The 25887-nt window shown below is 38.7% G+C and overlaps 1 protein-coding gene across 9 annotated transcripts in view; it reads right to left on the bottom strand.

The window, feature by feature from the left end:
* tcf12 (transcription factor 12) overlaps window positions 1-25887 on the bottom strand; it is a 90932-nt gene that overhangs the window by 37064 nt on the left and 27981 nt on the right. For 7 of the 9 annotated variants that reach the window (XM_023332462.1, XM_023332463.1, XM_023332461.1 and 4 more), the window contains 3 exons: window positions 15074-15135; window positions 12192-12324; window positions 11443-11495 (listed from right to left, as the gene is read on the bottom strand). In XM_023332462.1, the coding sequence (XP_023188230.1) occupies window positions 11443-11495; window positions 12192-12324; window positions 15074-15135 (248 nt within the window). Of the gene's footprint in view, window positions 1-609; window positions 818-11442; window positions 11496-12191; window positions 12325-15073; window positions 15136-25887 lie in introns of those variants that run through there. The other 2 variants (XM_023332468.1, XM_023332469.1) reach the window with 1 other exon arrangement.

Below are 25887 nucleotides of genomic sequence, written 5' to 3'. Positions count from 1 at the left end.
GAGCATTTTCAGAGCAACAAAAATCAAAGTGGTGATTACAGAGAAGTTCAGAAATCACATTAGGCTCCCTGTGGCGTCCAGAATGCCAAAGTGATTAAAAACAGATGGAATAACAGCAACACTGGTGCTTGGAGCTCAATCTGCAAACAGGAAAGTCTAACCTCAACAGGCAGCCTCTTTGCCTTAATCATTCCCAGACTCCCACTTGTTATTATTTCAACCAGGTCTTAGAGCTGAAGGAACCAGCCAGTAAAAATACATTCAAGACTTGCAAGAAACGCTTCGTTCTGTGCATGAGAAACGTGTCCTGAGCTATAAAGTCGAATTGGACCAACATAAAGTTTAAAGCACTTTTTACACACTCAAACCCACTGGATGGCAATTACACAGAAACAGTGGAACTGATGTCATGGAAAATCAGCAGGAGTAGCCCTGTGCACAAGCATCCACACGTTGAATCCTGTGTTTTCACCTGAAACGACTAAAACACAAAACTTAGGCGTGCTTAGAAACGCAGGCAGACCGACGCTGAGAAGGAAACACACTTCTCACAGCTCATTTCTGCGTCTCTCACACACATACACACACATTCCCAAAGAGACTACTCACCGATTTCCCGTTGTAGTAATACATTAAAGAGTTACTGCCCATTCCAGGGACTGGGTAGGCGCAATACATTATAGGTTCAGCTATTTAGGTGATAACGGTGTTATAACAGCAGCGCACTAGCTTTCTCTCTACACATACATCCAAACCTTTCAAAAGGGACTAATAATTCTTTCAGTACTGGCCTCCACACAAGACCCACTCAGAGGAAACTTATGCAAAGCAGGATTGTACCACTGCACGCTGTGGGAAAGGGGGGGGAGGCTGCAAGAAGGGAGTGGCTCGCGTGGTACATCCCTCGCTTAAGCCTCTAAATGCTGAGGCCAAGAGGAAGAGAGGATGGGGGGAAGGGAAGCGAAGGGGAGGTGGGTCGAGAGAAGATAAAGGGAAGTGGGTGGGACGGAAAACAAACGTGTGAGCGGATTTAGAGAGGGAAAGAAAGAAAACGTTTAATTCCAGGCATAAAAAAATGCAGAGAAAAAAAAAATCCAGCTTTTCTGCAGGGTAACCCCTGACAAACTGGAACTAAAATAATGGCTTTCTAAGCAGGATTTCATTAATATGTGTGGCAATCAAATGAATGCTTAAATAAGCACAGAGAGCCTGTTCTCATCCCAACGTTTTAATCCCGAGTGTCTAATCTTTTTGTTTTTGTGATGATGAAATGAGTCTGCAGGCAGCGGAGCAAATTATTTGTAAGGAGACAACAACCTGGAAACCGATTTTTACCTGCTCCCACACATGGATCAGTTCCCAATTAGGAGTTATTAGAGGGAGAAAGTGAAACCTACACATGTAAGAAAGGGAAAAACCCTTCAAAACCCTTGGAAACGGAGAGGAAAACAAAAGGAAAGTTGAGTCTTTTCAGTTTGGTATGTTGAATATGAGCGCTGTGGTGTTATTTGATAGGAACCTTTTGCTGAAGTGGCTGCAAAGAGAGTTTTAAAGCATGCAACAGCTGCAGAGGGGTTTGGCTTGTGACGTCGAACAGGAAAATAATGCTCCGCTTCCTAAACGCTGGGGGCCTCAGACGGGGGAGCGCGGTGGGGAGGACGCTGGGGGGGGAGACGAAACACTGACAGCCATTTTACCATGGTTTACTGTCACACAGCTCCCTATTACCTTTATAAGGTGGAGGGGAGCAGAAGAGAGGAGAAGAAAAGAGAGGATGGATACCATATTCCAGTGAGAGCCCAGTCTGCCTGGAGCCTTTCATGTGCGCCACTTGAAGCCTGCTGGACTAAACCCAGGCCTGTAGACTCATTGAGAACATTACAGTCATAGAAAGATGAAAGCCTCCACTTCCCTAACACAACTAGGCCCTTATTATGCTTTTCCTTTTAGCACTGTTATTATTTATCCCCCTTTCTTCTCAGAATCTCTTTTAAACTCATCCAAAACACTGGCTCTACATGTTTTTGCCGTTTTATATTTGGCTCCGTTTCAAGTTGATCCTTCAAGGAAAAATTGCTCACGATGGAAACGTTTGAAGGGGTCTAAAGCAAGTCCAGACACAGAGCGCAGAGCTGCACAAGGGGGGGGAAAGCAGGAACAGAAAGGCAATAACGTAGGAAATAAGATCACAACACAACCAGACGATTTACAACAAAACAACCTCAATTTAATTCAGCTGCAACAAGCATACCACACAATCCAAAGCTTTGTTCTAGTGGGAAGTGTTTAAAAGAGACGCAGGTTCAACTCTCTGCACCTGTTCATGTCAAACACTACAAGGTGCTTTTCAGGAGATTTGCTTGGAGGGTTGAAGACAAATCCGCGATCTGAGCTCACTTCGATCTCATGAATGGATTTAGCGGTGATGTCATCAGGCAGGAAGATTGTTTCCGGTAAGAAGATCTGGTTCTACTTAGGGAAGGTCGACTCAGAGAGCAGTTTCAGGATTCAGACCCTCGCCCATCCAAACCCCCTGACTGCAACATTCTGAATGACTTTAACAGATTTCAGACTTTTGGTAGGAAAACAGGAAAGATGAGACGCATGAAGGGAGATTTCTAATGTTAAACCTGTTCAACCAAATGAGAAACGATTCAACTAATATTATGTTTATACCAAGTTCTAACAGGTTTAAGAAAAACAGATATATATATATGTATATATCAATAAAAATAAAAAAAAAACTACACAGTTGTATGAAATACATATTTACATACTTACAGGTTTCTGAGTAAATGTTTATTACGGGAAAAAAATTTTTAAAATTGCCGTTATATGAAAATATTATTTCTGTCATTATTAAAAAGATGAATCAACTAATTAACCACATTTTTAGAGTTTTATTTGAATAACAAAATCAACTGTCATTTCACTACAGAAAAGCAAAAACCGAGGAAATCTATAAAGATGCAAATACTTTTTCATCCCTGGGTAAATGGATTTATTTATTATTCACTATTTATTTATTTTTGCTCAATTTTTGATTATTTTGGCACATTACCTTCCATTTTTGTTTTTTTATACACACACATTGTCTGTTCTGCATTTAAAGACGTATTTATATGAATGGTTGATTAATGTTATTCGTTCATGGTGTAGTGACTTTTGAGAGAAACCGTACACTTTACAAGATGTTTTTCTTCAAACTATTCATTTTCATTAAAGTCAATTACGTCAACATGTGGCATGTTCATTTTAAACTGTAAATAAATTAAATAAACAACTAAAAATCCTTTTGAAGCTTAATGGTGTTATCTCCTATCCACATGGTAAAGCCATTTTTGGTGAGCAAAACTAAAAAACAAAGAATTACAGAAATAAAATAAAAAAACAGTTTCCAAAGTGGAGATTCAAAAAACTAACGTTGTTTCAAACATTGGAATCAAGAGTTTTATATTGGTTTTCCATATTGCTTGCTCTTTTTTAACTGTGCATCTTGCTGTTTAAAACAGTTATAACTAGCAAAGTATGGCAGCTCATACTGATTCACCAATCAGGGCTTTTCTGCAGTAAATGTATGCAAACATCTAAAACTGCATACAAATTAAAACAAATAATTTCAGGTGGGATTCTGTTAAGATCTATAAAATACTTTTAGATTAAATTCATTAACTACCTAATTAATTTTGACTACTACTTAATAAAACTAGAAAAAACTCTAAAACATAACTTGTAAAACCCAAAAAACAGATTTCATTTCCTGACAAAGATCTTGTTTAAGCTACATGACCTTTTTCAGCATTTTGGAAAATGTCTAAAACTGTAATTCAGAAGGATATGGGAGCTGATCATGTAAAAGACAGGGAGAAGATACGCTTCAGCGGGGAGAAAGAGACGTTGTAAGTCTCTGAAAGATTAGACTAATCTGATTTCAGATGATAAGGGGGAGATTGTTTTGTTCTGGCAGGACTAGGGAAGCTTCTGCATCACAGGGGAGACAGATATGACAAGGCTGAGCAGAGAAACGTCAAACTGATTCAAACAAACACCTAAAAACTGCACAACATCACCGTTTGAAAATGAGTATGATTTTATCTGGGCAAACAAGCTCTCCTTTCTTTTGTGCTGAATCAATTACAGCTTTCTATCGAACAAAAATATGGCTTTTACGTCTCCAGCACAGATGGAGACAGCGTGACCACAAGCTTATTCATGATATCTACGGATCTGTAGACTTGGCAGCCTAGGCGCTGCTGCATACTGTACTTACCGCACATGCAGAAATACTTTGAAGTAAATTTTCACTGACATTTTTACAATGTTGTCCTGTGTAATTGACAGGCGGTGTCAGACTGTAAACTAACAACAGATGAGCTTTTAACAGTGTGAGGTATAAATGGTAAAAAATAAGGGTCTCAAAGGCATTTTATTACTATCCTTCACCAGTTGATTCAAGAAACGGAGCTTATATCTTCTGCTCATATTATCCCTAAATATCATGATGATGCTCTGGTTTACAAAGCTGAAATGTTTAAGTGCAGCTGCAGCTTAAACATTTATACGGCAGACCGATACTTGGTTTTCTTTCTCTACCGCTTCTAATGTCCAGAATGAACACCGATAGTCTGGTAGACTTGGTTCGATTGGGGACCAAAATTGCAACATTTGTTACATTGTGAGTTCCTGCGATTCGCTTTCACACTGCGCTGTCAGGCGAACCAAACGCTTTGAGCAACCTGTTCCCCTCCTCGCCTGTGGTGGCGCTGCACTAAGAACCACTGAAGTAAATGACATGAAAATCTCAGAAGAAGACATGAGCACAACTCCTTTATTCAACAAATGTAAACCAAAATGGAGTGGCGTCCAAAAGACCACGAGCAATTTCTCCCAGTAGCGTTTATTAGCGCTTTAGTCCACTTCCTGTTTTTGGAGCGGCCTCCAGTCCACTTGGCATTTGAACCACACCATAGTTCACTTCAACCGAACACTGATTTTTAGGTGGACCAGAGTTCACATTTTTGCTTCGCATCAGAGTTTGATTGCGCATTCACACCTCCCCAAACAAACCGGACTTTGTAAAGTACTCTTATTGACGTACAGAGCTTTAAATGACCGGGCTCCTGATTATCTTAGTCAGCTTTTAACCAAATATTCTGCTGCTCTTGGCCTTCGTTCTCAATTTTTAAATCTCTTGGTTGTTCCATGTACATGGTTGAAAAGTAAAGGGGACCAGAACTTTCACTCGGTAGAACATTTTGCCCTTGCAGCTCCGTTTTGCTGATTCTGTAGAGGTTTTTAAAAAGCAACTAAACACATTTTTATTTTCACAGGCTTTTATCTCTTGATTTTTCTTTTGTACAATGCTTTGTGATTTTCTGTCTGTGAATAGCGCTTTTTAAATAAACTTTACTTACTTACTTGTGCAAACGGACTAGATTTCAGTTGAAGGGGACTAAACGGTGAATGCACCTTAAGTGTCAGAAAACTGGCTGTCAGCACTTTACAACCTGCTTCATTAAATCCAACCAGGTTAATGGAAACTAGTCTGTAGGACAAACTCCACGAAGAAAAGCAATTTTTCAAAACAGCCTCTAACTTTTTGGAAGCAGCTCTGTGATAAACCAGCCACTTGTCCTGGGTGTTCCCATTCCCTCACCCCATTGTAGCTGGGACTGGGCCCACCCAATCTGACCAGTATGAAACCACTACACACACATGATGGATGCCAATGTTTGAACTCAACTGTAGGAAGTAAGGCAAAAAAAGACAGGACTGAATGGCATATGTATTTCTAATAACACTGATTTATTGCTCACCATCTGTGAATTATGTACCTTTTGACACAACCAGTGACTCTGAGCTTCCTGCTGCATCGCCATGTATTTACTGAGTTGCAGCAGCAAGACTCAGACAGTCTCTAAATAACAAACACTCTACCTCGGTGATTGCTGACAGGCTGTGTTCCCGTTTCTGCCAGCAATCTGAAATCAGGATTTGCATTAATGCTGCAGACTCACGCAAGGCCAACATGAATAATTTACAACAGCGGTGAATGCGCGTAATGACTTTAATGTGTGCATTATTTTCATTCTCTGTCCTTTTAACTCCTTGCTCTCCTCGCAGATGAAAGAGGCCCGGTCTCTGGCTTGTTTGCCTGCTCTATTATCTCAAGCCTCTAATGCATGTGGTAAATTTCAACAACCCAAACAAAGATAAACGCGAGGCCCAGAGGTCCCAGAGGTGGCTGCGACTGTTTAGCATCACCACGTCAAACCAAGTGTGTCTATCTAATCAGCCATCTGACGAGGGCATCTCCAGGGAGAATACTATCTGGGGTCGGGTCACAGACTAAAATACTGCCCCCTGTTAGATGTATGAAGGAAACTTTTCATCTCCTGCAGCAGAAATGCAGCAAAATGTAATATCTAGGAGATAAACTAACTACCTGTCATGCACAAACAGTGAGGAGAGGGTGCAGTGAGATGTAACACATCAGCTCCTGATTCATAATGGTTTCTAGTTCAACAAAGTTGAAAGTAGCACAAAGTTCAACCTGAGTGTCAGGCTTTGTGGGGGGGGGGGTTGTGTTGCACTTCTTTTATGCATCATGCATCAGCCCATCAGTGATGATGAAAGTTTTTAATCAAATGACCACAAGTTTGACCTCTAACTGGTGGTAGGGTTGAAAAAGTTATCATTTACAGTGTGTTTTAGTTCTGCAGATCACTTTAAACAACTCATCCAAAACCCTTTTCAAACATTTCCAAGCTAAGAAGGCAGGTGGCAGAAGAAGATGATAAGATTGGCATTCATACATGAAATCATTTTGAATTCCTGACTTTAACTTGCAGAGCGCTGCTTGCTTAATCTTGTTCCCATATTAATGAACGCTACATAATCTAACTCCAGCACTAAAGTTCTCAAATAAAAATATTTTAGTATCCAATAGGGCCAGATGTAAAATCTGAGAATGTGGGTGGACGTCTTTTGCTTTTACGTTGTGTTGCGAGTCTTGACTCATAAAAACCACCTCAGTCTGTTGTGTAGATTGTTCAGATTTAGCTGCTGGTAATGTTATAATGACCATAAAAATCCTTCTAAGGATCATTACAATATAATAATTCTGCAAATATGAATAAAATTCAAGGAATGTCGACAAAGAGCCACAGACAGTGTCTACAAATCTGCAACAAAAAGGACATAAATAACAACAAATATTTGAATTAAACTTAATAAAACTATTGAAAGTGATATATTTAAACGAGATCAGACTCCCAAAATTTAAGATGCACGTCTACACCTCGTTTCCTCAAAGGACTTAAACGATTCTCTAAAACAAATAAGAAAAATGTGAATCTGTGATTGATTTTATTTTAAGCGCTTAAAGTTTAGATGCATGTTTCAATTTGAATTTTAACTTTGTTCCTGAGTGTGTTGATCTGCAAACAAAACTAATTTACCTTCTTCCAGTTGAAATTACATTTAATTATGTATATCTAAAGAAATCTAATTTAAACCATGCACACTTAAAAATATTACCTACAGGTGATGAATACAAATCGCAGTTTTCATGACTACATTTTAAATTAAGAGTAAAATAGGAACAGATTTTTTTTCCTTTAGCATCTCAATCGTAACTGAGGCTGATTTTATCCAGCTGAGTCTCATCGACTGGATAAATACAATAATATGTTTATATTAAATGTTATTGTTAAGTATAAGTTGATGTATGCTGTGGAATGCAGTACAAGTTTATTGTAAAAACAAATGCAAGTAAAATAAACATTTTCCTGGAGATAATTAATTGTTTAGATAAAACAATTAATCAAAAAATGATTAATAATGTTAAGGCTTAATATAAAGCATGAGAGCTCAACATGTTACAAAATAAATCAAAGGTTTCAGATTAATTGATCTAACTTTTCTGAAAAACTTAAATCATTCAGGAAAATAAAGTGAGCATAAAAAAGAAGATTCCTGATTTTATCTTAAATCTTTTATTAATATTCCTTGTATTAGTATTATTATTATTATGCTAATGTTTCATTTAATATCCTGAACGTATTTTTATCATTAAGTACCTGCAAAGGTCCTCATTGTTTTTCTAGAACTAGTTATGATTGTTAGTGAAATAACATGTGGTAAATATGCAATAACGTTGATCTTTTCTCGGTTTCCCAGTCAAATCAATGTTTCTGAAAACAGACCAGTTCTTTTTATTTAGGCCGTGTGTGTGGCTTTACAGTTAAATTGCATCTAATTTGACACCAAGCTGTCCTTTTACAGTCCCACCCTGCTGTACTTCAAACCAGAAACCAAAAAAACATCCTCCCTTTCTTTCAAAAGCAGATAAATCAAGTTTCTTCTGCCGTGTGTTGTTGTTATCTCGTGTTTTTCAGCTGTTAAAGACAAACTGATGGAAAGACAGGCAAACGATTTGAATGTCATGCAGAAGACAGCACTGCGAGGAACATTTCTAGGTCTTAAGATTCAGAGCCTTGAGCACACTTCCTTTCTTACAGCTCACACAGTACAAATCTCTGAGAAACAAGGGTGTCTGAGTGATCTGTCAAAAGCAAATGTCAATCTTTTTTGTCATCCACACTGTGGGTTCTCGCTTGCAAAACTCCCCGAGGGCAGAGGAATCTCAACCCACCACTTTCTTTTTCTTATCCCGGAGCTATAGCGTCACCAAAGCCAGGGAGGAAGTGTCACATCAAAACGCTACGCCTCTGACAAGGGGGAGAAAAAAAAAATACACTGTTTACACAAACAAGCTGACACATAGACGAATACACACATACAGATCGTGCCCTTGCAGATTCCCATAAATATCCTACAAGATGCAACTTTCCCCCCACGAGCTACAAAACGCTTTCTCTCCTCCTCCTCCTCCTTCAAGACAGTCCTGTCAAGACAGGTGCCCACGCAGCTGCCCGTCAGCATCCTTCAGCGCAGCCTCTCATCTGTCCAACAGCAGCAAGCTGTCCTTCGCTCCTGGTGCTCAGTTTACGCAGCCCAACAATTTCAGGGAGCCAATTATAGCTGAGTAATCTAGTGTAATAAAAACGGAAGGATTTGTGCTTTGTAAAGCTTTTTCACATAAACAAATTGATCTCAGAATTAAAGCCACCGCTACATCCAAAGTTTTCAAGCAACATCAGACCACAGAGGAAAGTATGTGTGCAGCTTGAAGAGGAGACTGCCTGTATATATGATGAAAAAAACCCATAAACATTTAACTGTTTGCAATCACCAGCTGGCCTGTCTAGATAGTCTTCACATCCTGGTGAGCTGCAGTGTCAAAAACTAAATGCACAGAGGATGTGCTCCTGTAAATATTTTGATTCAGCTTCATCATGGAGTGTACACACACACACACACGCACACACACACACACACACACACACACACCCCTGACGCACAAACACACATCAAGCCTCGGCTTGCAACTTGCAAATGCTCATCTGATTTAAACTCTGAAAATTATTTTTAGATTTGGGGAGCAAGAATACAAACCGGATAAAAAAAAAGAAGGGTTGTGGGGGGATTTGAGGATGAAATAAATAAATAGGAAAATTCCCAGCAGCAGACATAATGATAGGAAGCACTGTGTTGATCTTCTTTTTTTTTTTTTTTTTAAATCACCCCAGCTATTCAGGTCTCTGCTGGGGCCCTTGAGTTTGCTTACACCAGCAGAAGCTTTCAGCAGCTGCATTCATGCTTTACAGGTACGCTGCAGGCTCCTCACACAGCTGCCTCTGGCACAGCAGATCAGGCTCCAGGTGCGCCTTCCCCTCCACACTTCTTCAACATCACCTTCGCTGCTCTGCGTATCGCTGCCGGCAGTACAAACACAGATTACGGCTGATAAACCAACCCTCCGCATACATCTTGCACTCAAACGCCTCACCTTTGCTTCCAGTGACGGCAACAGCAAAATCGCAACCAGAAAACCTCCGGCTTAGACGCTTCCCACTTCTGCCATCTACAGAAAACAGATTGAAGTTTTGCTTTCTCTGTCGGCAGCCTATAAGGCGTCTATAGCAGGTTATTCAACAGTGAAATCTTTATTCTTTCAAATGGGATCAAAGACTAACTGGGATTATTCCTCCAAGCTCCTGGCTTTATCTTCAGAGCGGTGCGGAGTGACAAGAAGGAGCTGTATTTTATCCCATGCTCTGTCACTGTTTCTCCCCATCCAGCATTGTGCTGCTTGATTGTACTCTTATGAGTCACAGAACCGCACCTGCGCCCATGTGTTAAGTACTGACAAATAAAAGCCCGGCGTCCATTTACACAACAAAGAGATGTAACCCGTGAGGCAGCCATTCTTTACCTCCCTCCCTCCGCCTGACAAGGCCTCAAATATATCACTTAGTTAAGAAGGAGGCAGCTCACGTTCCTGCCTCTGCCGGGGACCGGGACGCTCCCACATGCTCCGACAAACTTCTTTTCAAACACAAATCCAGAAACAAAACACAAGCCACCCCTTTATGCTCGGTGCCCTGTTCCATATTTAATTTCAGACGAACAGCGGTAGAAGAAGTGACGATTATCAGAGCTCTGAAAGGCAAATCCAATCTCAGACTCCCTCATCCCAAAAAATACAAAAATTACAAATCAGAAAGGAAAAGAAAGCCTGTCATTGTTTAAGGAGATGAAAAAAGAGGATTTTGGAGAAGCACTTGCTTCTTATTAAATATGGAAAAAATAATCTCATTCTCCTCTGCAAGTTCTAGAAAATTTAAGAAAACGTTTAATAAAATTCTTCACGAAACCACCGGGGTTTTAACAATGAACAGCTGACTTACTGATTTATGCATATTAATGAACTCCAACACCCCCTGTCTAAGCGAATACAAGCTGAGCTCCACACTTCTCTGCATCTTAATGGTTTCTGCTCCACCGGGATCATTACCAATAGAAATTTCAGATATTCTGTGCTATTAATCTCTGTCTGTCCTCCTGTTCAGCCACGTAATGACTAATTAAACATCAAAAGAGCAGAGCTGGGGATCCGCGCTGACAGCCTCTCCTTCTCCCAGGAGAGGCTGTGAGGAAGCTAGCCTGTGACAGGTCAGCACTGAAAATCAATCAGCCTGAGGTCCACACACACACACACATACACACGCCCACCCCCGCACACACAATGATGCATGTAAGCTTGCACAAAAAAAGCTAAATAAATACAGAAAAGGGTGTTTCCAACAGAGACCTTTGCATGTTAAGATTAAACAACAAGAATGCAAACAACAAACATCCCTGAAGTGTCACAGTCAAACAAAGCGAACAAACAAGACAAAAGTGTAGAGCGGATGTCAAGTCGGCTCTTTGTGTACATGCATGGAAAGGGAGAGCAGTAAAAGAAGTGTGTGTGTTTGCTCAGGTAGGCTCACTGTGAAATCTATTTATATGAGAGGTAGATGATCTTCCACTCACAGATGAAGGCAGGCCAGGAGGGACCTTGCGAACCTTTTTTGTTTGTAGTGGATCTGTGAAAAGATGAAAGCGCAGAGTTTCATTTAAAAGCAAAAAGGAAAAGAAGTAAAAAAACAACTCAAAAACAAAACTTGTTACGGATGCATTATGACTGTAACAAGAAAAAACAAAAGACACTTTAGACACAACAGTAACGTGGAGCAGGGATGATTGATGATTGATTTATTTACATGTTCTGATCTCTGCCCAATAGAAAAATGTGGGTAGAGCTTAAACTAAGCTAACAACACGCACATAACATTCAGAAAATTAAGTTTTTAAACATTTTAAAACTAATCTTTCTCATTATTCTGGAAATTAGCAAATAGACAATTTTAAGGGCCTATTTTTAGCTTTACTTTGTAATTTTCTTAAGATTTTTCTCTGTATGTTTGATAAGCCTCAACACTAATTTATCAATCACTGCAGCTATAAAAGGTAGCAGTGCTTTTTACAGCTTTACACAGCTGCCTGCTTGTAAACCAGGGCACTGAGATTTACTGTACATGCGTCCCTGAGCGCAGTGTGTTGATAAACACTTGTCTAGACCAGTAGTGGAATAAATAAGAAACATTTTAAAAGCTTCAGACTTCACGATTGTATACATTAAAACCTACGCTGCCTCGGAAACTTTAAATATTATTCTAAAATCTGCTTTATATTTTTCTAAGAGACATTTCAGAGGTTTCTTTGAAGTCGTTATGACTAACCGATGAGTGGAGCGTCTTGCAGAGAACGTCTTCTGGGATTGGCTGCATTGAAGGAGTAAAACGGAGCAGTGGATTTCCCCGACGTAGTCACAGAATTGGGACTAGTCAAAGCTGCATCTGGCCTGAGAGACGCCTGAAAGGTAAAGAAAACATAATGACAATAACATAAGTAACTCATAAGTATAGGCACTTATAAAATTACAAAGACCAAAACAAATTCAACCAAAACGGTGCAGAAGCTTTTAAAGCATCTCTATATCATGTTGCCACGAATATATTTGACCCCCTACAGCCTCAACAAATTGGGTTAAGCGGCCATTTAAGGGCTTGGTCTAATCAGACTAATCTGCTGCAGAGAGTAAGGATCATGGGAATAAGTACTATTCAGAGTGATGTGTAGTAGTTGGCTTGAAAACAGGCTAAGCGTGCAGAGTCAGCTGAGGACTGACACGGTGATCACACACACCTCAAAGAAAAGGCTTTTCATTTTAATAACTTTTAAATAAAAAGTGTCTTGAAAGGGCATTCATATAATTCACAAGTTGTCATGTTACAACAAGCTTCATTAAATTTTATTGGGACAATACGGCCCAGGAAAAAATTAAGAGACCACTTAAAATGATCAGTTTCTCTGATTTTACGGTTTATAGGTTTATGTTTGAGTAAAATTAACATTGTTCTTTTATTCTATGAACTACTGACAACAAAATTTTTATCTATTTGCAAGAAATTAGAAATGGTCAAAATAATGAAAAAGCTGCAGAGCTTTCAGACCTCAAATAATGCAAAGAAAACAAGTTCATATTAATTTAAAAACAACAAAACTAATGTTTTAACTCAGGGAGAGTTCAGAAATCAACATGGTAATGGCAGCATCATGCTTTGGGGCTACAATTTACAAAAATATCAATGCAGATAAATACAGGCCAGCCCAGGAGGAAACCTGTCAGATGAAGAAACTTGTGACAGAGTCGGAGGTTCAGATTCCAACAGGAGGATTTATATAAAACCATATAAACATATCAGAAAGGTTCAGATGAAGTCCAGAGCAAAATCCCATTTTTATTTTGTGGCAACACCTGGGACATCAATGCTAACAGACTTCCAATCTGGTTCATCCTGAGAAATTTAGCGAAGAACAATGGGGGAACATTTACCACAAAAGTGATTCAACAAAGTATTTACTCTGGTGGGCTGAAAAAAATGGATATCACAAATTTCATCTAAAACTGATTTTCACGCCATAAAATCCCAATAAATATAATAAAGTTTGTAGTTGAAACATGACAAAATAGGATCAGGATTCTTAGGTTTGCATACACAACACTGTGTGGAAAAAATAGGAATAAAAAACATAAAAAGAAAAACAACAAAACAGGTTTCAACAAAATCTTTGTTTCAAGAATAGTGAGGAATCTCCAGATTTGCTTTTCTGGACTTCCAGCTGAACAAAATGTAAATCCTGAGCATTATCTCTCTCCAAATTCCTGTGAATTAAAATTTAATACAATTACCAGCAAATTGTTCACCTCACAGAGAGAGACAGGCAACAGAAGAGGAGAAACCAGGAGTCAAATTTTCACAGCTTGGAAGAGTGTAAACGTGCAAAAGCTGAGTTTTGTGTGAGACTCTGTGGCAAAAAATTCTCAGATGTATCATAGAAAACCCGATGTGGAAGGAAGCCAAACAGAAACAGTTTTAGCGAAGTGATATACGACAGATTAGGACAGCACTCTCTTCCTCCAGCTCTGCCAAGAACTCAGCAGATATACGAGTTTTATTACGGTAGGAGAAAACAACACAAACCAAATAAATAAAAAATAAATCAAACAAAAAAGAAAAAACAAGTTGAAGAGAGCCTGATTAAATTTGTGTTTACTGTTCATCCATCTGGACCAAACAAACTCAGAGAGGAAGTACAAACAAATTATGTATTACTTCAACTGTAGCAAGCAAATGTTTAAATACAACTCATGTTGCTGTGAGCTGTTAGGTAAACACAAGTTATCTTAGGTTATAAAAACAAAAACTTTCTTTAGTGAAAAATGGAAATGAAGGTCAAACATTTTAGTTTCTGTCAAAAACAAAACAACCTCTAGCAAATTTTAGATCACTAGAACTATCTTCCTCTTCATGCTTTGAATTAATTAATTCTTCTTCAGTTCATATTATCAACTATATTCAACTATATTAAGCAAGGCAACTTGACTAACAATAAGAAGATTGTAAAGATCACACATAACCTGCAGCTTGAGGGAGTTTATAGCTGATTTAAAACTGTACTTATGATGAATATTGTTAAAAAAGAGAGGTAATTTAACGTTAACTTTGGACAAAACAATATCTTGTTGTAAAAGGAAACCTAGCAACCTTCTTTTCACATTTTTGTCTACCAATAGTATTTATCTGTTAGTGTCCAGAAAACTAGGTTTGATTAAAATCAATATCGTCACCACAATGAGTTTGCAGATTAAGTTAATTAGATTTTACTCTCAAAAATAAGCCATTTTTGGGATTCTAAACAGATTGCCTGTCACCTGTTTAACAAATTTTTTTTACAAATTTTACAAATTTTTACCTGTTTTACAAATTATTTACCTGAAATTTCTTTGCTAAATTCTTCTACTAAATTTCATTTACTAGGAATGACTTCCAGTTTGCAGCAGTAACATAAGAGCAACTCCTTTCCACCAAACCGCTCAGTTTCTATTAGAAATATCTGACTCATCACTGAGTTTGTGTACAACACACTTTATTGTTCTGAGATTTACCACTTTCAGTTGTTTTCTCTGAACAGACAACCCACAACAACTAAGAGTAAAAGTCTCACTTGATTTAAAGAGTTCTCATTGTAGTATAATGTTTTTGTCTATGAAACCTACCTGGCTACCAGATGCTCCAGGATCCCTCCCATAGCCAAGAAACGAAGCCCTCTCAGTTTTACCTGTAACAACACAAGGGATGGAAATAAAATCTGAATGGGGTTTTGCACAATGGCCACATTGTCGTCAAGCTTGGTCTTTAGTACTTCTGGCAGTGTGGACAGGAACCGGGTCCTGCTGGTTCTCTATAAGACTTTTCAGAAGAGGGAATCATGAAGTGCTCTGAAATGTCCTGGTCCACAGCGGCGCTGACCTTGGACTTGACCTCACAAAGTGGAACAACATCAGCTGGGCTCTGATCAACAACCGTCTCAAGGCTGCAGTTATCTCTGTCGCTTGTGAGCATTTCTCTCATTTTCCTTGGATAAAAATTCTTTTCTGGCTTGTTTTGTCAATGGCTTTTACTGGACAGCCTGTAATTGTGTTGATGTCACAATAACAAATTTTACTGGGGGATCAATTGTCCCAATAATTATTCCAATAAACTATAATATTGTTTTTTCTTTTTTTTTTTAGACAATTTTCAAGTGATTTATTGAGAATAGCATAAAAATGCACGCACACCCAGTCAAACACCAATAAACTTTAATTTTGTAAAGAACACTCGGCATTGGAATTGGAAGATTTTTAAAACATCCAAACATAAAAGACAACAACCAAAAATAATAAATAAAACGAAAATAAAAGAAGCACTTACCACCGAAAACGTAAACAAAATGCGTATGAAACGTATGAAAACGCCTTCAAAAATATTAATAATCAGAATGGCAATTATTGAGCTCATTTAATGCTATTAATTAATTAATTGATTTTTAACATAACATTTCTGTTTCAAACTTTGTGTGGTATTCCGCTTTTTTGAGAAACGAAATTTTGCAGTTTAATTTAGTATAAAAATGTACATAAATTAAGGCAAAATATTTCACTCTGCAATCTAAATAGTTGCTAAATGAGTTTCACTGTTTAAATTATTGAAATAGTTCCAGTGCAGTATTGTGCCACTACTCCCATATATTAGATCTGTAGCTGATAAAAACTGAAAAGAAAGAAGATGATACCAATCTGGATTTAATAACACATTTCTGTTCTTTACTTTGGAGACAAATCTCCCAGTCTGACAGGAAAGTTTTCTGCCAAATGTATAAATCACATTAAAGTGAACTCAGCTTTTTCTCCTTTACCTCTCATATATATGTATATAGCATAAATACACTAAAAATAATCTAATGCGTGCAAAAAGAAATCTCATCCTTCAGCAGAAGTGTAATGACTCATGGCGATGTCAGCAAGCAAAGGATGTTTTCAGTGAATTAATTAAGAGAGTAACAATTGTCAGAGTCCTTCGATCAGTGTCACATCCAGTCTGCACGGCTTAACGGAAAGCTAGCAAGCAGCCGTCAGGGGAGAAATAAAAATCTGAGCGCAGAATATACATGAATCACACACATCACAACATCCAAACTCAGCAGTTTTAGTCTCCTAGAAGAACAAACAAATAAACAAATGAGAGCTCCTCAGGGAGAATGATGAATAACTTTAACACCATCATGCATTATTTTTTTGTCAGACTTCCAAATATTACAAGCACAGACACAAACCCTGGAACTAAACTCTGTGTACTCTGGGGATGCAGTAAATATATATTTTTTGTGCGTTAAAAAACATGCATAGCCTGGATCTTTTGTTCCACAGTGACTGATCTGAGCCCTGTTTCCATCAGCGCAGGTGAACACAGGTACATCTAAGAGAATCCACTTGTGCTTATCTGAGCACTCCTGAAAGAGACAGTTGTTCTGCATCTGTGAACACCGTCTCTGGGGACGCAAGAAGCTGAGGAAATCAGGGAAGATGGTTTAACTGGCAAAGCTGCTTCTCCTCTAACAATAATGCGATACTGTTCTGAGCCATTGCTCTTGCGAAAGGAAATAGGATTAAGTTGTCGGTTACCACCAACATTCACTATAATGGCAGGATGATGAAACGTCTCCTGTGACGAGAATTTCAATTTCTTTACTTTCCATCTGATATGCAAAAGTGGTCCAGTAAGAATCATTTCTTATTCTTTAGAAACAAAGTCTGCTCAAGTGCAAGAGTTAAATATTCATTGCCAGCATGTGTTTTGTCACACACACTGGTTTTGACATGAATAATTGATGGACACTGTTGTAATTCAGGCCCAGCAAGCAGATAGATGTGAAAACACAGACATCGACTACAAGATAATGCAATAAAGCAGCAGTTCAGATCTCAACTTAAAAATATGCTAAAGAAGAACAAGCTTGGCTGTATACAATTTGGGAAATTAGTTTGACACAGTTTAAGTCTAAATTAAAGAGATGACTCAATATTCTTAAAAAGGGTTGTGCAAAACAAGTTCATGAGTGGTTAGTATTTTACTGGCTTTAGACAGAAGTCAGAATCTGTTTAGGGAATTAGGAGAAGTTTTTATGAAAGAGTTGAGCTAACCAAATAGCCAAAAACACCTGTCAACATGCGGAAAGCTGTTCAGAAAAGATATTAAGGATTTCATTGATTATTGAGATTCATATTATTTGGTATCTTTAAATCGGTACACATACATTTTTAAAACTGATTCTCACATAAATATATTGTTTTACAATCTTTTGCAAAATGCCTGTTTAATTTCCGAACAGAAACAAACTTACTGCTTGACTGAAAATAATTTTAAATCTAAATGTCATTGGCATAAATTAGTTTAGGCTTAACTGTAAGACTCAACTTTGTCTTTTGGACTTCCATCATAGCAGAGTAAAAAAATATTTATATCTGCTTGGATTTTAATGATCGGCACCCAGTAAAAAAAAAAAAAAATCAACATTTTCAATTTATCCATTGCTATTTTTAACAGTCAACCCGGGTAAGAAGTTTAGCTTTTCAGATAATCTAATCTCCTCCCTTTGGCTTTAGCGTTGGAGCTCATCACTTCAGATGGAGCTGAGCGAATGCTACAGCAGCACCAGGTTTCCTTTCAGTTCAGATTAGAGCCAGCTGGGTGTGACCTCCGTCTTCACTACAACAGCATTATCACAATATCATTTAAATTTTCACTTATTTCAAACAGCTTTTAAAATCAAGAAAACAAACAGGACAGAGAAAACATGTCCAAGAACAAAATAAGAAAGAAGAAGAGGTGAATTTTATATATATATATATTTTTGGGTATCTTTATACTTGAGGAGTTCTTTATCAAGCAAGCTCATGTGTTTTAACATTACATCTTTCAAGAACTTAATACCTTCAGTAATGCACAACTTTTAAATCTGGCAACCATCTGTTCAACTGTATGACCTTAAATAATCCAAAAATAAAAATCATAAAGCCTTTGTTTAGTTAGCTTTAATTCTGATTTTAATAGAAAGCTTTTCAATAGTTTTCTATTGAAATGAAATAAATCACATAAAATAATTTCTTTTAACAGCTGCTTTAGATTAGTGCAGATCTTTGTAATAAATACTAGGGTGGGGGAAAAAAGGCATGGCAAACAGACTGCTGAATCTCACAACTCTGAGTCTGTTCATGCTACATTTCTCATGAATCAACCACTAAAAAATGAATTCATCAGCGCTCCGATCCCCAAAACATTTACAGAGATCACCAAAGAAAATAAGTACTGAAGGAGAAACAAAAACCCAGTAAGGTTTCTCTCCACTTTTCACGTTAGGTTCTTGTAATTTGATGTTTAAATCTGTCTGCTTCATCCGCTTGTTCACAAAGATTTACAGAAATCTGCACACAAATTTCAGGAAAATGTATGTTCATGCTGCAGGGGTAAAGTAGAACAAAGTGATACATCAAGTGGAGCATACTGCTGGGTTGGTCACTTCCAAAGCAGAGAGCCTAAATTAGCTGAATAAAATATCTTGCAGTGACACAGTCTCCTGTCTGATGCTCAGCTGCTGTAACTCACGGTGAGCAAAATAGGTCACTATGATAAACGGCGTTTGGCAAAAACAAAATGTTTGAAGTTAAATGCTAAACAATTTAAATGTTCAGGTTTGAATCAGCTCATTAAGAGTAGGTTGTTTATGTTGTAAGGGAAGAGGAGCTAAATGCAGAATGTGTCTGTTCACATGTTACAGGCTTGTTCTGTTTTCCCTCCTCTGAACGGGCCCGTGAGATCACAGCATCACAACAAGAGCAACACTAATATTGTTTTTATTACGTCTCATAGAGGCCTATTTGTTCTGTGCACCCCTACGAGGAACCAAGCATGTGTTTTTCTTTTTCTGCCACACAACTATTAATTAAACTGCGAGCGGGCGCTGATGGAAAGTAAAATTCACTGTCGTCCTTAAAACATCAGGAATGGGCAGATAATACAGAAACTACCATGATTAAAACGATTTAATTACTGCAGTCGTAATCAATCAAATAAATTGTACGACGCCTACCATCACTTAGTATGTTCGTGTTCAAATGAAAATGTAATCTCATGAGGGGAGAAGATTTCATGAGTTCAGATGAAAACGCTCCGTGAGCCTGATAATTAGCATATCACTCAAAGGTGTGAAGGTGTGAGCATGCTTGCGAGGCATCTCACTGCAGAACGGAGTGTATGTTCACCACCGTGTCATAGTGAAGTAAACAGCACTTTATTATGAGCTAAATATAATGTGTAGCAAGTATAGAACTGGGTGGGAAACGACGCTGTTGAGAGCAAAGCAGAAACTAAGAAATACAATGAAAAATAAATTACCACCCTACATGACAAACAAGAAAGTTGTGTTTATAATATTATTTTTGGTGTTTATAAGCCAGTATAAATGCCTAAAGATCTTACTTTCTGGATCTGTGTCAGTTTATCTGCCGTTTGAAATAAGATTTTATTTTTTTGATAATATTTGTGTCATATGCAATCAAAAAATGGTTCTGCAGCATCAAAAACGACATTGACTGTTGCGTATTTTACTCAGTATCGAGTTTATATTTTTTCACTGTGTCAACCCTCTATCACACGTGTCAAACTCAAGGCCCGGGGGCCAAATCAGGCCCGCCGAAGCTTTTTACGTGGCCCTCCGGACTCTAAATTGCATCAATAAGTCCTTCCAATTTTTCACAAATCTGCAAAATTCACACAAAAAAAATCAACAGATCCCCACATTTTTTTTTCTGATTTTACTGAAATATTTTTCTCAAAATTGGAAAAAATATTGAGTTTGAGTGACTATTGGCTCAGCCTTACTCAATGTCGAGCTGTAGTCTGTGATTAATGCAGCGATTAATAAAAAGTCACATTTAAAATCATACATTAGCAAAAAAAAAATTAAAAATCCTTACAAATATTTCTAAATTAGCACCACAAAATATGTAATACAAAATCGTGGATACAAAATCAGTGTGAAAAGATGTTCAATATTATTTAATTTTAAGAAGCGCTTACTGAATGCCGTAACAATTATTGATATTTTAACAATTTAATGGGTTCTATCAATACATTGTGGCCAACCGGCCCTTTAAGAACATTCAGATTTTTGATTTGGCCCAAAATCAAACTGAGTTCGACACCCTTGCTCTATCACATCACCTCACATTAATATCATTTGTGATCATCAGAAGCTTTTGGTCTGATTTGAATTTGATTTCACAGAAAACAGAGCTAAGATTGGACAATCATGTGTGCCTCGTTGCCCATCAGCATTGAATTAACAACAATAGTTTTAGATGAAATCCTTCCGGATAAAAAGCCAAGTTGGCCAGTTCCTCATAGATCACATCCTTACTGATCAAAGAGCAGCAGAACAGCGCAGCATGATGCTCTGTTTAGCTCTTTATTTTGATAAAGTGAGCGGCGGTGACCTCACCGTCCACTGGGATCAATTCAAAACCATTGCCACAAAACTTAGCCAATTAGTGAGCGTGCTTCACTGCCTCTCAGATGCATTCCAAGAGCCTATTTTCCATCCAAAAGAAATGAGTGTATATTCTTTGCTCCAAGGAAAACCAAGACCGTGAAAACAAACACAAGATACTGAATGGCTGTATGCTGTTAATGTAGAAACCAAATGTACTTCACCATGCACCAGCTCACTTGTTTCTCTTTTTTTCTGATTAACTATGTGTTTGGTGTTGATGTCTGGGGCTTATGTTCCCGTCTGATGAGATTCATGGCACATTACTGCAAAACATTATTCCTATAATTAGATCATTACGGGACGCAAAACATAAACAAGAGAAAAGTTTTTAGCACCTAATCACAAGGAGCTATGAATCCATGGAAAAGATTAGAAAATGAAGACCAGGGAGATCTCCACCGTATAAAGTTCAGGATTCGGCCTGTCTGGCTGCGTTGGAAGTAAAATTAGACAGGCTCCATGGTTACTAATACATTCCTCTGGCAACCAGAGACGGCACGGGAACACATCAGATGTACACTCACTCATTCGCCTTTTCATCACACCTTTTAACATGCCTCCTTTTGTTTCCCTTTTAACAGTTTGTGTACGTCCATTCTGTCAAAGCAGTTTGATGCTTCCCCTCGGGTTTTCTTTTTTTTCTCCACTGTAAGTAAAAGCTGGCTGGGTTAGAGGTTAGGTCAGCAGCGCGGATGAGGAAATAAGGGGGTGGAGGGGCACTGTATCATATCAGCTTCCTCCCTGCCTGTCGGAACACTGTTTGCAGCTCAGTATTAGGAACAACAGTGGGATAGAGGAGCACGACGGAGCAACAAAACACCAAGGAAACATGGCTATTCTGCCCTGAGCTCCACATCAATTTCTGCGTACAGCCCTCTCAGCATGTGACATTATTCAAAGCAAGAGCAAATGTTAATGAGTTCTTATTTGCATATTTATTTTTTTTTCTTTGTTGAAATGTCACTGATTATTACGTACTAGGATGATGAATGTATCTGCTCATGCAGCTTGATGTGTAATTAGCCATTAGGTGAAATGAATAGATCAATTAAAGGCAAGGGACTGGGATTAAGAGAAATCAAACTGGGAAGAACACAGGAATAAGAAAGAGGATAACACATTAGGCTCATGGGGAAATAAACGCCACCGCTTTTATAAATCAGGCTACTAATCAAAACAAGATGGCGCAATCAGCAAAATCACATACATCCAACATTTTGGTAAATATGGTTTTCAGTATCTGGAGCTAAACTGTTTATTTTCTCCAAAAATCCATCGCAACACAGGGGAAAGGGAGAGAGAGAGAGAGGAAAAGTGGATTTCCTGATTGTGTTTATCCCCTCCCAGGATTATCAGGTGCCACGGCTCGGTCTATTTGAATTTTTTCTAACTCTGTAAAAAGAAGGAGGGGAAGAAACGGGGGAGGTGGACAGGGGAAAATGTTTTCGCTTGGCCTTTGCCGTTTTCCGATCCCAACCGCTCTCCCGCCGGTGCTTGTTATTCACAAACGAGGAAAAAAATGCATTACTGCGGACCAGATGGGAACATTCCACATGACCAAACCAATCAATCACTTCGGTGGGACGCAGGTGTGACACAGCCGTGCAGCAACACACCATTTCACAGTCTATCAGGCACAAACACATGGTCACCAATCAATGGCACCCCGAGGACCCGCGAGGAGGGGTGCTCCTCTGTAGCCACGCTGGTTCAAAGCTGATGACTTCATAATCACGCATCCATTCTCTCAGAGGAGAAAGGCGATGAGCTCCCTAATAACGTCTCCCAACATGCGAGCGCCAGCTCTGTAACGGATGCTGCCGCCGTAACACGCTCTCCTGCATCTCACGAGCTCAGTGCCATCGTCCCTGTCAAGTTGTGAAATTGCTTTAAAGGAAGAAAAAGACAAAAAAAAGAAACTGAGCGTGTTTAACAAGCTGCAGAAATGTCTCCCTGTTGGCTGTTAGAATCAGGACGGCATGCAACATCAAAGAATGAGTCAATGTTTGGTATTAGATGCCAAACAACTGTTGAGCAGCAAAACAACGGAGAGCTAAAGAGAGGTGAAGGACGAGGAAGGATGCACACATGGGCTAGGAATGCTGATTCGACTCACAGCACTGTGGGCATATTTTCTTACAAAAAAATCCCCCACAAACCCTGAGCGCTCTGGAGTTTAAGAGCACAAGGCTGCACTAAATAAAACATCCAACCAGCCAGAAGGGGGGAAACTTTTGATGATCTCTCTATGTGGGGATGGCACAGTGGGAGAGTAAAAACTAGAGCAACCATTGAAGACAGTCTTGCTGGTTTTAAGTTGATAAAAAAAATACAAAAAATCTACCTAACCACCCCCATATCCTTGGCATTAAAGTCTTGCAGAGACGTGCTTCTCTCTTCACTTCCCACACTTTACACTGTCGGGGCTGTGCCAGCGTAGGAGAAAATGTCAGGCATTGTCAAGTGGGAGTAAAGGCGAAACAAATGTTTGCATTTCATTATCCAATCACAATCCACTACAGAGCAAAAAGAGGGGAGGGGAACATTATCTAGTATTTTGCTTGCCAGTACACCCAGCATGCACACAGGAGGACAAGCAGTGGTGGCTGTGGGAGTCGGAGAGGACTGGGAAAGAAAGTTCACCAACACTACCGGACCAAAGTGGTGGCAGTTTTCGGTGCATCACAGAGTAAGCTTTACAAAATTCATCCTGTCCAAGTTTTCCATCTTGGACAGATTGATGTGAGGACGTCACTCCCACCTTTTAAAGGTGGAGCTTCAACCCTGTTTAAAAAGTATTTGGGGGAGAGTCTAACCATAAATTTATCATCCCACTTTGTCTGAGCTGGATGTGTCTTAGAGCTGGGTGACATAGCTTAAAAATAAAATCAGGTTTTCTTCATGGCAGATTCTGACTTTAATTAAATAAAAAATAATGCTTTCTTTTCTTAAAAAAAAAAAAAAGGAAATTACAAATAGAATTTTTTTTTCAAAAAGTGGCTTTTACTTTAATCATTCTTTCAAGTGGGAATAAAGTAGAACGTAAAGTCAAAATAATACAGGAATAAAGTTGTAATATTGCCAGGATAAAGTCATAATAGCAGATTAAAGTCGCAATTTTACTAGTAGAACATCTTAAAATAATGAGAAAAAATTAGTTTTAATAAGGAAAAGGTTTGGAATCTTGATTTTTTTTTCTTATTTTTTTGTGTTGGCGTTCCAATAAAATTACTACTTAATTCTCCTAATACTATTACTTTATTCTGGTAATATAAAAACTTTACTCCTGTATTACTTTGACTTTATTCTTGTACTAAGACAGTATTCTAGTAACATTACGGCTTTATTTCTGTCATAAAAAAATAAAAAAAATCTTAGCCAGACCGCTATATTTGGTGGTAGAGTTGACCTGGATTCAAAGTCCGAATAAATATAAGCTATAAAACATGTTTGTCAAACAAGATGGCAGCCTAGATTCCTCTATAGCAGGGGTGTCAAACTCCAGTCCTCGAGGGCCGCTGTCCTGCAACTTTTAGATGTGCCTCTGCTGCACCACACCTGACTAGAATAATTAGGTCATTAGCAAGGCTGGGAGAACTGATCTACACAAGGAGGAGGTAATTAAGACATTTCATTTCAGTGTTTTGTAGCTGTGGCACATCTAAAAACTGCAGGACTGCAGCCCTCGAGGACTGGAGTTTGACACCTGTGCTCTATAGGTTACCTGTGTTTATTTATCTTTTCTGTGTTGTCCCAACCCCGTCATGATAGCACCAGACTTTTTCCTTCCATTCAACTTTCCGTTAATAGGGCTGGACTCTAAACAACCAGAGTTTAGTAATTACCTTTTATGACTTACTGTGCTTGTGGAGCGTATCAATGACTATCTGTTGGGCGATGTCAGCAGCCTTCCCCATGTCTATGCAGACCAAATTAGGCTTTGTGTATTTAAAACCAGCTTGTATTGGTCTCATGTAATCAAATTTTCTGACTAACAAAATTAAAAGTAATGAATACTTGAAATAGATCGCTCTCTTTTCAGTTTTGAAGTGATTCAAAACTGAAACTACAGAACACTTCAATACTAATATAATTTAATTAGACCCACTGAAAGACTAACTTTAAATATCTGTGGATACCAGATGTACTCAAGTATTTTTTTAAACTATATGCAAACTAAACTGTTAATATGGGAAGAGCATCCAAAATATTAGGCTAAATTTAAAGTCCACTGCTAATCTGAGCTATGAATAATTCTCTGTCAGTATTGAACTTGTATTATATGAGCTCCAGCAGTAACACTGGCCGCAGCTGCAGGCAGCATGAAGCGAGGGAGGAAACAGGGAGGGTAAGAGGAAGAAAGAGGTAGCTCTTGGAGGTAGAAGCACAGCCTGTCTCTGAAGCAGATATTAGGTTTAACTGAACTTTTTTATAAGCCCCATCAGCAGAAAAGTTCTAACGTCTATATGCAACTACCTACAAAAATCTAACAAAGATGGCTGACCTTTCCCTAGGAATCCAACTTTCCTTTAGAAAAGTTTAAAAGTCTATTGAGAAGAAACTCAAACAAACTGCATTTTCTAATTTTTGTAAGAATTTATAGAGTATGGTTCTCTGATCCTTGCAGCTGCTTCCTGAAAGACTGGTTATGTCATCATAACTTGGCTATACCACTGCTGCTCCTCCATCCTCTTTAGAAAGGCGGCCCTTGGGGTATTACTCAGTATACAGCTGATCCTCTACAGCTGGTCAGCCTCGCCAGCCTCACGCTGGGGGCCAGGACCTGAGGACGGGAGGCAGGGGCGGGGCGGGGCCGAGACGGGCTGAGGGAAGCATGGAGGCGGTGCGGGGTGTGGGAAGCATGGGCGGCATGGGGAAGGAGAAATGGGATTTTCGTCCTTTCAGCTCATCTTCAGCTCTTCACGCTTCACTGACCACAGT

The sequence above is a fragment of the Xiphophorus maculatus genome, chromosome 4 (assembly GCF_002775205.1).
Source record: "Xiphophorus maculatus strain JP 163 A chromosome 4, X_maculatus-5.0-male, whole genome shotgun sequence".
Taxonomy (NCBI): domain Eukaryota; kingdom Metazoa; phylum Chordata; class Actinopteri; order Cyprinodontiformes; family Poeciliidae; genus Xiphophorus; species Xiphophorus maculatus.
This window is presented reverse-complemented; position numbering and strand designations above follow the sequence as displayed.